Source organism: Staurois parvus, unplaced genomic scaffold, assembly GCF_062004578.1.
Source record: "Staurois parvus isolate SC_StPar_1 unplaced genomic scaffold, SC_StPar_1.0 ptg000191l, whole genome shotgun sequence".
Classification (NCBI taxonomy): Eukaryota; Metazoa; Chordata; class Amphibia; order Anura; family Ranidae; genus Staurois; species Staurois parvus.
In genome coordinates this window covers 4,330,158-4,345,175 of record NW_028317987.1, presented here as the reverse complement: position 1 = coordinate 4,345,175, position 15,018 = coordinate 4,330,158, and the positions used below count along the sequence as shown (strand labels likewise).

The 15,018-nt window shown below is 48.3% G+C and overlaps 1 protein-coding gene across 1 annotated transcript in view; it reads left to right on the top strand.

The window, feature by feature from the left end:
- Positions 1 to 554: 554 nt before the first annotated feature.
- Positions 555 to 15,018, top strand: part of LOC149461896 (uncharacterized) — a 116,768-nt gene continuing 102,304 nt past the window's right edge. The window contains exon 1 of the mRNA XM_089677737.1: positions 555 to 1,802. Within this exon, the coding sequence (XP_089533863.1) occupies positions 573 to 1,802 (1,230 nt within the window). The 5' untranslated portion in view covers positions 555 to 572. The remainder of the gene's footprint in view (positions 1,803 to 15,018) is intronic.

Here is a 15,018-nt window from a genome sequence, read left to right as displayed (position 1 = left end):
GCTGGACATTTTATATCGGATGATGTGATTGGAGCACAGACGTTTACATGGTGATAATAATGTGATAACATGCTCCAACTTTGGACCCTAAAACAGAAAGTGATAATGAGGGAGGAGTCAATACCCCAATGATGGTGGTCTTCAGGATCAGTCCAGTCTTCATCTTGGTTGTTCTCCCCCCATCCTCACTCTCTGACCTCTGGTGGGGCTCAGCCCCGCTGTTCTTCATGACTAAATCATGGACTAAATAAGGAAGTGCAGTACTTCTTGTGTTGGGAAGATGGCGATGAGTGATAGAGGGGGTGGGGACCCTCGTCCTATAATCCCCTCATCACTGTCCCTCCTATAAAAGACAGTTCTGGTAGTTTCCTCACTCTCTGACTAAGGTCCATGAATAAAGAAATGACCTGGTAGGAGATCAGAGGAGCCATTTCCTAGTTCCCTTGAGGGTGGACTTGTAAGCTCCTCAGAGACCAAGCTGCCTGATGTGGGCGGAGTCCTGGTTTGGGGGAACCAATCAGCTCCTGTCTAGTAACCCTCTTTGTCTTTGCATTTTAGTCCATGGCCGGGAGATGAGGAAAACCTCCGAGGATTGTCTCACTTTGTCTCCAGACTGGAAAGTAGAAGATGAGGACATCACACAGTATAGTCCAGGAGAAAACCCGGCTCCCTCCAATGTCCATCCGGCACCACCCAGTGTAGATGGACCATCGGATTCCTCGTATCCTGAGGAACCTCAGACAGTGCGGGACCGGGCCGGCCTTCCAACAGGGAAGATATTCTCCTGTACTGAGTGCGGGAAGGGATTTCATTTTAAATGCCATCTTAATGTGCATAAAAGAACTCACACGGGAGAGAAGCCATATTCCTGTCCTGAGTGCGGGAAATGTTTTTCACAGAAGTCCAGTCTATACACACATCAGAGATCTCACACGGGGGAGAAACCGCATTCCTGTTCTGAGTGCGGGAAATTTTTTTCACAGAAGTCCACTCTTTACACACATCAAAGATCTCACACAGGGGAGAAGCCGTATTCCTGTCATGAGTGTGGGAAATTTTTTTCAGATAGGTCTATTCTTTACACACATCAGAGATCTCATACAGGAGAGAAACCGTATTCCTGTCCTGAGTGCGGGAAATGTTTTTCACAGAAGACCAATCTTTACACACATCAGAGATCTCACACAGGGGAGAAACCATATTCCTGTTCTGAGTGTGGGAAATTTTTCTCATTGAAATCCCATTTTCACAAGCATCAGAGATATCACACGGGGGAAAAGCTGTATTCCTGTTCTGAGTGTGAGAAATGTTTCTCAGAGAAGTCCAGTCTTTACAGACATCAGAGATCTCACACGGGGGAGAAGCCATATTCCTGTCTTGAGTGCAGTAAATGTTTTTCCGTGAAGTCCAATCTTTACAAACATCAGATGTCTCATACAGGGGAGAAGCCATATTCCTGTCCTGAGTGCGGGAAATGTTTTTCACAGAAGTCCAATCTTTACAGCCATCAGAGATTTCACACGGGGGAAAAGTTGCATTCCTGTCCTGAGTGTGGGAAATGTTTTTCACAGAAGTCCCATCTTTACACACATCAGAGATCTCACACGGGGGAGAAGCCGTATTCCTGTCCTGAGTGCGGGAAATGTTTTTCACAGAAGTCCCATCTTTACACACATCAGAGATCTCACACGGGGGAGAAGCCGTATTCCTGTCCTAAGTGCGGGAAATGTTTTTCAGTGAAGTCGCATCTTTCCAGACATCAGACATCTCACACATGGGAGAAGCCATATTCCTGTCCTGAGTGAGGGAAATATTCCTCACTGAAGTCCTGTCTTCCTGTACATCAGGGGTCCCACACAACCCTGGAGGTGTATTAGTGCCTTGAGTGTGGGAAATGTCTTCTAGATGAATGTTGCTGGACATCCCAGCTCTCATGTGGGGAAGAAGCACACCCTGATATACACCTCAGATATACTCCATGGCTGATCTTCATCATGGAAGAAACAGTTGATAAGGAGATCTGAGGTCCCCAAAGACATGGATGAAGTGTGGGACCGGGTTGGCCATTGATAGCAGGAGAAGAATAAAAATAGAGTCCTGCCCTGGGATTGGCTGAGTACATTTTGTGGTGGGAGATTTCACAAGCACTTGGAGGTCTATTATAATACTTTGTGGACAAATGTTCCAAGCACTCATTAGGCCCACAGTTGTAGGTGAGGACAATACTTGCATGGTGGGGGATCACTGAAGAGGTGGGTGGTAATAAAATGTCCCAATTCTAGAAGAGTGACTGATGGTGTACACATGGAAGCAATGGAATTGTGTGTATACCGGGAATGAAGGAGTGATTGGTGAATGCACATATTGGGACTTTCCCGTGTCTTTCTCCATACATGTTTCTTGTATGTTTCCCGTGATACAAATGTCTGTGTATATGATCGGCACATGATGGTCTGTCTATGACAAACGTTTTATTGATCTGATCATTTCCATGGTGATTGTGGACACATTGTGATTGGTTGATGGGGGATGGAAAGAACAGAGAGCAGGAAGTAGAGCGCCATCCTTTCTACCTTTCTCTATTCCTAGTTCAGATTTGTAGCAGAAATCCCCAACATGTAGCAATACACGGACAATTGATATCAGACAATGAGGCAGAGGAAGGCCAATCATGAAGCTGGGGGTGGTGCAGCATAGACTGGAACAGGGTCCTCCAGGAGTGCAGCTCACACTGCGGGCAGAACTCCTCCTACTGGGACATTCAGGCTTCACACAGCTACAGCTGCACTCCCGGGACTGCCACGCCTGGACTGTATATGGGGCGGGTGTGGAGGGATGAGGAGCAGGGATTGGCTAATGGAAAGTGGGAGCATCTCTGAGTTACTGATGGATATACAGTATATGGAGATCAAGGAGAGTTCATCTTCTGCCGGCTATAGATGGGGCCCTTCAACAGTTGGAGTATAGGGGATGATAATGACTGGGTCAAATCTGCAGAGAAGATGGGGTAATGGGATCTCCTTGGGTGAAGTGGGGTTGAGGTGTCTGCTAGCAGTGTCCACGTGTGAGAAGTAGATGAGAAGTGGGGGAGGGTAGAGGTGTCTGCTAGCGGTGTCCACGTGTGAGAAGTAGAGCAGAAGTGGGGGAGGGTAGAGGTGTCTGCTAGCAGTGTCCACGTGTGAGAAGTAGATGAGAAGTGGGGGAGGGTAAAGGTGTCTCTAGCGGTGTCCACGTGTGAGAAGTAGAGCGGAAGTAGGGGAGGGTAGAGGTGTCTGCTAGCAGTGTCCACGTGTGATAAGTAGATGGGAAGTGGGGGAGGGTAAAGGTGTCTGCTAGCTGTGTCCACATATGAGAAGTAGAGCGGAAGTGGGGGAGGGTAGAGGTGTCTGCTAGCAGTGTCCACGTGTGAGAAGTAGAGCAGAAGTGGGGGAGGGTAGAGGTGTCTGCTAGCGGTGTCCACATGTGATGAGTAGATGGGAAGTGGGGGAGGGTAAAGTTGTCTGCTAGCGGTGTCCACGTGTGATAAATAGATGGGAAGTGGGGAAGGGTAGAGGCGTCTGCTAGCTGTTTCCACGTGTGCGAAGTACTTTATCCACTTCAATCCATTCCTCTACTACTCCGGCATGGAGACGTAACCAAACTATACACAGCTCTCTCACAATTTCTCTGGAGGGGTCGCCGTCCACGCATAGCTTTGCAAAACCTCTATCTCCGGAGGAGCGAGGAGGGATCGGGCATTCCCAACATTCACATACCGGAGGAGCGAAGGGGGATTGGGCCTTCCCAACATTCACATACCGGAGGAGCGAGGGGGGATCGGGCCTTCCCAACATTCACATACCGGAGGAGCGAGGGGGGATCGGGCCTTCCCAACATTCACATACCGGAGGAGCGAGGAGGGATCGGGCCTTCCCAACATTCACATACCGGAGGAGCGAGGGGGGATTGGGCCTTCCCAACATTCACATACTGGAGGAGCGAGGGGAGATCGGGCCTTCCCAACATTCACATATATAACCTTGCATGTCTCTTACACATCAGTCTGCACTGGCTATCCAAGTCGTCCATTTACTCCACCAGCTACAATCTGACATGGTAACCCGCACAATGTAGCTGCTATTTTACATGCAATATAAACCAGCTTCCAACTCCCCTAAAAAACAATCCTCTTTTACATGACACTTTTGTGGCCTGGAGAGAAATCAGACGCAAATTGGGAGTGTCCCCATGGGTTTCCCTCTACCTCCCTATTCATGGTAATCCATCTTTCCCTCATCCACAACAATACGCGGCCTACGCTAAATGGCACACCCAAGACCTTACACTTGTTCCACAATCTTTGACTCTTCCTCCGGTAAACCTCCACCAAACCTCCACCAATTAGGGACCCTGGACTTGCCCTCACACCATTTTATATATGCAATGCAAGTAATAAACTTTGTTAAATCACTAGCTCCTGACAAGCCTTCTCTTTTTCAAACCACATTGGTTGACACTCTGTTGAGCAGAGGCAGGTTCAAGACTTCAGATATTTACTCCCCACTTAACCTTTGCTTTACTAAACCTTTAGAGTCTACATCTGTGACCTCATGGGTCAAGGACTTCCAGGACTTACTGTGGAACACATGTTGGCAGGCTTCAACACCACCTGTGCCTATGTTACGAACGAGTTCTGTCAGGAACAGCAACTGAAAATTATGCATCGGGCCTACATGCCTCGCTCTTCCTCCAAGTCCGCATCGAACACGTCTCAATGTCCTCTCTGCCTCTGTAACCTACCAAATCTTAAACACAGATTTTGGACTTGCCATCCTATCTCCACATTTTGGGATCAAGCGCTATCTTTCATCCAATTTGTGACAGGAGTTAAACTCCCTGAATCTCCAATACATCTACTATTCGGCAATTTGGACTCTACCCTTTTCATGCTTCACAGGGGCCTCAACTCACTTCCTCAACAAAACAAGTCTTGGATGTCTACTTGCCTCCTGATGGCAAGACGTGCCATCCTGAAAAAATGGGTAGATGGTACACCACCAACCATATCTGACGTCAAAAAGGATCTCATCCGCCTCCTCCACACAGACAAACTTGATCTTTTCTCATCCTGTCCAAACAAATCGGACTCTTTCGCATGAAAATGGCAAATATACGTATCAAGAACATTCTATCTGAACAAAGAAGCCTTCTGGAAAATGCTATGGCAGATCCTGCCCCCACCTACACCGCCCTCCAGAACACTGTCTCCACTTCTGACTAAAACGTATGGATAATGTATTTATTAAGGCATTAGTGGTCCTGAGATCCCTCTGCTCCACGGAGGTCAACCCATCTAAATCCAACTTGTCATATGAGCATGAGGCCATGATGTTCTTAGGATCCACCCCCTCCCTCCCCTTCAAGGGGTCGCTGAACAACGTGATACTTAGATGCTCCACTAGAGGTTCCGGCTATACTTCTATGTCTATTTATCCCTCTCTAATCCCACACCTCAGAGATCAGGGGATTCCTTTTTATTCCCTTTCTAGCTCCCTTTTCTTTCTGCCCTTCCCCCCTTCTTTCCACCCCCCTCCCTCCCTACCCCCTTCCTTCCAACCCCTCCCTCCCTTCTCCGCCCCTCCCCCTTCTTAAGCCCTCTGCTGTATTCCTATTCCTTTGTCTTTCTTTTATGTCCCTTTTGTACATTTGTAGGATGTATTGTGGAGATGTATAGATGTTGATGTGATCCCCGGTCTCCTCACTCCAACACACATTGGAGAGCAGAACCCAGCAATGCTCTATGTACATCATCTGCAATGTCTATCCCGTCATTAATGTCACCTGTTCTCCCTGTTTGTAACACCCAAATGACGATGTTTTCTTTTTTTTTTTATTGACAAAAAACCTAATAAATATTTCTTGAAAAAAAAACAAGTTCACAATGATGGTAAAAATTACTGTAGGCCCAAAATATCTATCACACTAGTAAAAAAAATACAATTCCAGTATCTATCCCGCCATTTGTAGACGCTGCAACTTTCACAGAAAACGATTCATTTACATGGATTGGGGTTTTATTTTTAGCAAAGACACGGAGCAGAATACATTCTGGACGAAATTTATGACGAAATTTTAATTTTAATTTTTTTTTTGCTGGACAAGATTAACCCCTTGCCTTCCAAAGGATTTTCCCCCCTTCCTGACCACGCCTCTTTTTGATATTCAGAGCTGCACTAATTCCACTGATAATTGCGCGGTCATGCAATGCTTCACCCAAACAATATTTACATCCTTTTTTCACACAAATAGAGCTTTCTTTTGGTGGTATTTGATCACCTGTGCGCTTTTTATTTTTCGCGCTACAATCAAAAAAATACCGAACATTTTGAAGAAAAACCAAATTGTTTACTTTCGGCTATAAAAAATATATAGTAAACTCAAAGTTAGTCATAAATTTAGGCCAAAATGTATTCTGCTCCATGTTTTTGGTGAAAAATCCCAATAAGTGTATATTGATTGCTTTGTGTGATAGTTATATCTACAAACTATGGGATAGATAATGGAATTTACACCATTTTTTGCTATACAGCGCTGCACTAGTGTTACTGACAATTGCGCGGTCATGCAATACAGTAAATAAATGAAATTTACGTCCTTTTGAGCTTTTTTTCCGTGGTATTTGATCACCTGTGCAATATTTATTTTTGGTGCTATAAACAAAAAACATTTTGAAAAAAAAAGTTTTGAAAAAAAAAACATTTTCTCATTTCTGTCATAAAAATATTAAAAAATACTAAAATATTCTGCTACATATCTTTGGTTAAAAATATTCCCAATAATTGTATATTGATTGCTTTGTGTGATAGTTATAGTGTCTACAAACTATGGGAGAGATAATGGAATTTACAGCTTTTACATTCTGACTGCCATCACATTTCCTGAGGTGCTAAACTACCAGGATAGTACAAACACCCCCAAATACCAGGATAGTACAAACACCCTCAAATACCAGGACAGTACAAACACCCTCAAATACCAGGACAGTACAAACACCCTCAAATACCAGGATAGTACAAACACCCCCAAATACCAGGATAGTACAAACACCCTCAAATACCAGGATAGTACAAACACCCCCAAATACCAGGATAGTACAAACACCCCCAAATACCAGGATAGTACAAACACCCCCAAATGACCCCTTTTCAGAAAGTAGACACCCTAGCTATCTGCTGAGAGGCATATTGAGTCCATGGAAGATTTTTTTTATTTCCACAAGTTTCTGGAAAATTACAAAAATGTTTTTTTACACAAAGTTGTCATGTAAATTATATATTTGTCACATAAGCCATGGGTATATGTAGAATTACACCCCAAAATACATTCTGCTACTTCTACCGAGTATGGGGATACCATATGTGTGAGACATTTTGGGAGCCTAGCCACATACAGGAGCCTGAAATCCAATGACCACTTTGAAAGCCTGAAGGTGCGTAACTTCCTCATTTCACTTCCTCACTACCTATCACAGTTTCGGAGGCCCTGACATGCCAGGATAGCGCCAAACCCCCCCAAATGACCCCTTTCTTGAAAGTAGACACCCCAGGGAATTTAAAAAGAGGCATGGGGAGTATTTTGCAGATCTCATTTTTTCTCAAAAGGTTTTGAAATATAAAAAAAAATAGAAACATTTCTTTTGTTTTTTTTCTTCAATCTTCAAAAACTTATGGCAGCAAATGAGATCTACACTACCAGATGCTTCTCGGGGCTGCAGTTCCTCTGAGCTCCACAAGGTGGGGATCTCACTTCTACCCAGACAGGAAGTCTCTATGGAAGACAGATAAGAAGTGATGTCAGGTACAGACAGGAAGTGATGTCAGGTACAGACAGGAAGTGATGTCAGGTACAGGCAGGAAGTGACCTGAAATAAAGACAAAGTTCCGTGTGGCACAAAGAAAAAGAGACATCGGTGGAAGTAGCAGCAGAGGAGGTAATAAGATGGTATTTCCTATTTACACCCAGTAACCCCCCATCATGTCCATCCTCTTCCTCCATAGTCATGTCCATCCTCTTCCTCCATAGTCACATCCGTCCTCTTGCTCCATAGTCATGTCCGTCCTCTTCCTCCACAGTCATTGTGATTAGAGATGAGCGAATCGAACCAGGCGAACCGGAATTCGAGTCGAATTTCAGGAAATATTCGATTTGCGTCGAATCCGAAATTTTGCCTACTTCGGGTGCGCGAATCGAATATTTCCCGATCAGCCGGCAAAAGTGTCCCTGCAGTGAGCTCCGCTATTTCTGACAGTTCTCTGACAGAAGGAACACATGTAAAGCGGTTGAAACATTGTATCTATTAGTTTCCATTTAGGATACAGATGTTTCAACCGCTGTACATGTGAAGAAGCTGTCAGAGAACTGTCAGAAATAGAGGAACTCTGCACATACACTTTTTGCCGGTTTGGAATTCTTATTTTCATCCTACTTCTTCTTCTTCTTCTACTTCTTCATCCTCATCCTCAGAAGAAGAAGAAGAGGATGAGGATGAAGAAGAAGAAGAAGAAGTAGGATGAAAATAAGAATAATTCCAAGCCGGCAAAAAGTGTATGTGCAGAGCTCCTCTAAGTGTATCTGCAGAATAGAGGAACTCTGCACATACACTTTTTGCCGGAAACCGCTGTATGGAGGGAATGTCCCAGAACTGTCAGAAATAGACTATTTATGACAGTTCTGGGACATTCCTTCCATACAGCGGTTGAAACATTGTATCTATTTTTTTCCATAAATGACATTCTGCAGATACACTTAGAGGAACTCTGCAGATACACTTTTTGCCGGCTTGGAATTATTCTTATTTTCATCCTACTTCTTCTTCTTCTTCATCCTCATCCTCTTCTTCTTCTTATGAGGATGAGGATGAAGAAGAAGAAGTAGGATGAAAATAAGATTAATTCCAAGCCGGCAAAAAGTGTATCTGCAGAGCTCCTCTAAGTGTATCTGCAGAATGTCATTTATGGAAACAAATAGATACAATGTTTCAACCGCTGTATGGAGTGAGTGTCCCAGAACTGTTAGAAATAGTCTATTTCTGACAGTTCTATGACATTCTGTAAGGGACCACCAGGCGGTACCACTAGCACTCCACTGGCCAGGCGTCCCCAGCGCACGGTATCTAAGCCCCAGGGTACGTGTTCACCAGAGCCCCTGATGGTGGGGATGGACTTGAAGTACCCCGAGACCAGGTCGTGGCTACTGAGCACGCCCGTCAGTGGTAGCGGTATTCGCCAGGGGCTCCCGCAGGGAAGAGCCTGATGTGAGGAGGTCGGGTGATCCCGTCGGGATGGATGGATGGCTGAGCAAGTGCGGGGTCAAACGGGCCGGGTCGGTAACAGTGGGGACGGAGCAGTACAAGGCAGCGGGCAGAGAGTAGTCGGGTCACACGCCAGGTCAGCAACGGAAGGTCAGATCCAAACAGGGGCATTCAGGAGAGAGGTCAGGCAAAGCAAGGGTCTGGGCAGGAGAAGGCAACAAGGTCAGGTATAATCCGGGTCAATAACTTACTAGAACAGGTTCGCAGATACAGGATACAAGGGAAGACCAGAAGGCACTGAATGACAGCTCAGGGCCGTTTAAATATCCCGCCCTGCGCTGCCATTGGTGCCACGCGCGCGCCCGCGGTCCCCACTGCGCATGCGCGAACTCCCTCGCCGCGGACGGCCAGGTCTCAGTGCCCGCATTCTGACACGGAGCGGTGCACTGCGCCTGCGCCGAGCCCGTCGCAGCGGGGATTCCTGACATTGCCCCCCCCCTACGGGCAACCTCTGGGTGCCCACCCGATCTCTCCACCACGGGTGATCACGAAGGAACCTCCGGACAAGTCGGGGTGCATGGACATTACGGGCTGGTTCCCATGAATTATCCTCAGGGCCATAGCCCTTCCATTTAATAAAAAATTGGGTCTGACCCCCCCTCCTTCGGCACTTCAGGATTGATTCCACCTCAAATTCTTCTTCACCTTCGACCGTTATGGCCTCCGGAGGTCGAGATTCTCGTTCTGGGAAGGCATCGGGGATTACTGGTTTCAGCAAGGACACATGGAAGACCGGGTGTATCTTGAGTGTGTCAGGGAGGACAAGTTCGTATGCCACCTCATTGACCGCCCGCTTTATGCAAAAGGGGCCTATGAACTTTGGTCCTAATTTCTTTGATGGACATAGCATTTTCAAGTTTGTTGTTGCCAACCACACTTTATCCCCGGGCTGCAGCACCAGGTCCCCTCTTCGTCTTTTGTTAAACGCCTTCTTGTAGTCCTCCTGGGCCCGAGCAATAGCCTCCTGTAGTATCTTATTGTTGGAGGAGAAGAAAGCTAGCGTGTCCTGTGTCGCCGGAACTGGGCATTCAGGGACCAAGTCAGGGAGAAAGACAGGGTGAAATCCGTAGTTTGAAAAAAACGGTGATTGCCCTGTTGCGGAATGGTTGGCGTTGTTGTACGCGAACTCCGCCAGGGGTAGGAGTGGTAGCCAATTATCCTGTAGGAAGGATGTGTAGCAACGCAGGTACTGTTCTAGGGTCTGGTTGGTCCTCTCGGTCTGTCCATTGGTCTGGGGGTGGAACGCAGAGGAGAGGGATAATTTGATATCCAAGGCCTTACACAGTGCCCTCCAAAATTTAGACGTGAATTGGACCCCTCGATCCGAGACGATGTCCTCCGGAATTCCATGTAGTCTTATAACTTCCTGGATAAAAATTCGCGCAGTCTCGGCTGCTGACGGAGTCTTCTTTAACGGTAAAAAGTGAGCCATTTTCGATAACCGATCAATGACTACGAGGATCGCGGTGTGGTCTTGAGACGGGGGGAGCTCGACTATAAAGTCCATTGCGATCCTTTGCCAAGGTCGCTCGGGGATCGGCAAGGGTCGCAGCAGCCCCCAGGCCTTGTTCCTCGATGGCTTGTTCTTCTGACAGATGGTGCAAGATTTTACGTAGAGCCTGCAATCCTTGGCCATGTTTGGCCACCAAAAGGAACGTTGGAGAAGTTCCAGGGTCTTCGCTGGGCCAAAGTGTCCCGCCATTGGATGGTCATGACACTGCCCCAAGACAAGGGTTCGGACCTCTTCGGGTACCATGATCAATCCTTCCTTCCAGAGGAGTCCCCCCTTATTTTGGAGGGGTACCCCAGCTGGGGTCACTGTGGTCGTGGATGCATCCATTAGTTTGGACCGAAGGTCAGTTTGGAGAGCCAAGAAATTCCCTGAGGACAGAATAGTATCAGGTACCGGTTCTTCTTTGGAGTCTTCGAACATGCGTGATAGCGCATCGGGTTTTGTATTTTTGGACCCTGGCCTGTAAGTGATATGGAATATGAATCTGGAGAAAAACAGTGCCCATCTTGCCTGCCGCGGACGTAACCGTTTGGCAGTCCTCAGGTACTCGAGGTTTTTATGATCAGTGAGGATCAAGATGGGGTGTGAGGCCCCTTCCAGCAAGTACCTCCATTCTTCCAGTGCCGTTTTGATGGCTAACAACTCCCGATCACCAATATCGTAGTTCTTCTCGGCTGGGGTGAGCTTCCTCGAGAAGAACGCTATGGGGTGGAGTAATTCTTTGGTGCCTTTTCTCTGGGACAGGATGGAACCCACCGCATTCTCAGATGCGTCTACCTCCAGTACGTAGGGCAGGGAAGCGTCTGGATGGCCCAAAATGGGTGCCGTGGTAAATAGTTTTTTCAAGGCCTCAAAGGCTTCCTGAGCCTCCGGCGTCCATCTGAAGCGGGTTCCAAGTTTGGTTAGCTGAGTTATGGGGGAGACCAGACCCGAGAAGTTCCTAATGAATTTCCGATAGAAATTCGCAAAGCCTATAAAGCGCTGGATGCCCTTTTTGTCTGTGGGCACAGGCCAATCCAAAATTGCAGAGACCTTCTGAGGGTCCATTGCGATTCCCGTGGTGGAGATAATCAACCCCAGAAACGCGATGCTGGACTGCTCGAAACTGCACTTCTCTGCTTTGGCGTATAACCCATGCTGGCGCAATCGACCCAAAACCTTTGTCACGTGTATTCTGTGATCCTCCAGAGAGGATGAGAAGATCAGTATATCGTCTAGGTAAACTATTACAAAAACGTCAAGGTAATCCCGGAAAATGTCGTTTACAAAATGTTGGAATGTGGCTGGGGCATTGCACAGTCCAAATGGCATTACCAGATATTCGAAATGCCCAAACCGGGTACGAAATGCTGTCTTCCACTCATCCCCTTCCCTTATGCGAACCAAGTTGTAGGCCCCCCTGAGATCTAGTTTAGTAAATATTGTCGCAGCCTTCAGGCTCTGAAATAATTCGGGTACCAATGGCAGAGGGTAACGATTTTTAATCGTGACTCTGTTCAGTTCACGATAGTCAATGCAGGGTCACAGAGATTTGTCTTTTTTCTCTACAAAGAAGATCCCCGCTCCGGCTGGTGAAGTAGAGGCACGGATGAACCCCTTCTGGAGACTGTCCTCTATGTATTCCTTCAGGGCCCCCAATTCTAGCTCAGACAGGGGAAAAATCCGTCCAAAAGGGATCTCGGAGCCGGGCAACAGATCAATTGGACAGTCATACGGGCGGTGGGGGGGCAAGGTGTCTGCCCCCCGTTTACTGAATACATCTAAGAATTCGTGGTATGCTGCGGGAATAACCTGTTTCAGGTCGGAGTCTCCCTCGGAGCACAGGAGGACCTGGGGGGCTGCAGAGCCCGCAGTGTGACAGTGTTCCTGACAATACAGGGACGGGAACAAGATAGACCCGGTTTCCCAGTCAATTTGGGGGTTATGGGCCCGCAACCAAGGGAGTCCCAAAATGACTGGAAAAAGAGGTGACGCAATGGCATCTAGGCGGAGGAATTCCTGATGCTGGTTAGCAATGGTAGTGGCGATAGGGGGAGTTTCCTGGTTAACTACTCCTGACTTTATCTGGGAGCCATCTGCCAGAAATATGGTAAAGCCCCGTTTTCTGGGCTGGAGGGGAATCCCCTGCTGATGAGCAAAATCTAAATCCAGGAAACAACTGCATGCCCCTGAATCAACTATGGCCGTCACCTCCACGGTCCTTTCTGGAAGCTGAAAGGAGAGGGGCACCACTAAGTATTGGGACGGACTGACCTTGCCAATAGCCAGAGAAGAAAAAGAGGTGCACTTACTCATTTTCTGAGGGCAGGATCGTACCATATGATCGGCTTCACCGCAGTAGAAGCAGAGGTTCAGAGAGCGTCTCCGCTGGCGTTCTTCTGGCGATAATTTAGGCCGAGCCAGGCCTAGTTGCATTGGTTCCTGCGCATCTCCTGGAAGTGGGTTCTGGATCTTTGTTCTGGTTTGTTGGCTGGGGCCTGGAATTGGACCCCATGCATTTCCGTGACCCTGACCGGACCTCTCCAACCTGCGTTCCCGCAGTCTACGGTCTATTTGAATCATCAGGGCTATTAGGTCTTCTAGTGACTCGGGAACCCCCACTCGGGCCATCTCATCCTTCAAGGGCTCTGACAGACCCATACGGAACTGGTGTCGCAACGCGAACTCGTTCCAGCGTGTGTCCCCCATCCAACACCTAAATTCAGAGGCGTATTCTTCTGCCGCCCGGTGGCCCTGTCGAAGCGTGGATAACATTGCTTCAGCAGAGGCTGCCCGCTGTGGATCATCATAAAGGATGGCCATAGCTTCAAAAAAACCGCTGACCGTTCCCAGGTGAGGGTCATGGTTTGCCCTTAACCGATGGGCCCAATCTTGGGGTTCACCCTGCAATAGTGAAATTAAAAATCCCACTTTCACTGATTCCGTTAGGAAGGTGCGGGGTTGCAATTCAAAAAACAGGAGGCAGGAATCCCGAAAAGACCTGAAGCGTGTTCGGTCCCCGTGAAAACGCTCAGGCAGTGGTACTCGGGGTTCAACCCTCGGTAGAGGAGCAGAGGCCCCTGAAGCTGGCCCCAGAGCTTCTTCTACCGGGGGAGCGGAAACAGGGGCCTGTGGAGCAGGGCCAGATGCAGAGCGGGTCTGGAAACGGTTTTCCAGGTGCGTGCATTTGTCCTGCAAGGTTGCCACAGCCTGTGTCAGGGCTGATAGGTGCCTGCAAATATCTCCCAGCGGGGCTGACCCTCCTCCAGGCTCAGTCATGGCCTTCTGGTACTGTAAGGGACCACCAGGCGGTACCACTAGCACTCCACTGGCCAGGCGTCCCCAGCGCACGGTATCTAAGCCCCAGGGTACGTGTTCACCAGAGCCCCTGATGGTGGGGATGGACTTGAAGTACCCCGAGACCAGGTCGTGGCTACTGAGCACGCCCGTCAGTGGTAGCGGTATTCGCCAGGGGCTCCCGCAGGGAAGAGCCTGATGTGAGGAGGTCGGGTGATCCCGTCGGGATGGATGGATGGATGGCTGAGCAAGTGCGGGGTCAAACGGGCCGGGTCGGTAACAGTGGGGACGGAGCAGTACAAGGCAGCGGGCAGAGAGTAGTCGGGTCACACGCCAGGTCAGCAACGGAAGGTCAGATCCAAACAGGGGCATTCAGGAGAGAGGTCAGGCAAAGCAAGGGTCTGGGCAGGAGAAGGCAACAAGGTCAGGTATAATCCGGGTCAATAACTTACTAGAACAGGTTCGCAGATACAGGATACAAGGAAAGACCAGAAGGCACTGAATGACAGCTCAGGGCCATTTAAATATCCCGCCCTGCGCTGCCATTGGTGCCACGCGCGCGCCCGCGGTCCCCACTGCGCATGCGCGAACTCCCTCGCCGCGGACGGCCAGGTCTCAGTGCCCGCATTCTGACACGGAGCGGTGCACTGCGCCTGCGCCGAGCCCGTCGCAGCGGGGATTCCTGACAGTTTGTGTCCGGAGTCGTCTATCCAGACAGGATGGGATTTCATTTTCATTATCATTTTTTGAGGCGTTTGACCCAAGACCATTGTGAAGGAGTTGGAGATGATTGGTCACTTATTCAGCCAATCATTATCCTCCTGTGTGTGCTGTGGCTGCATTAGATGGTTGGTGTACCCTGCTTCTAGTTTGTACAGCC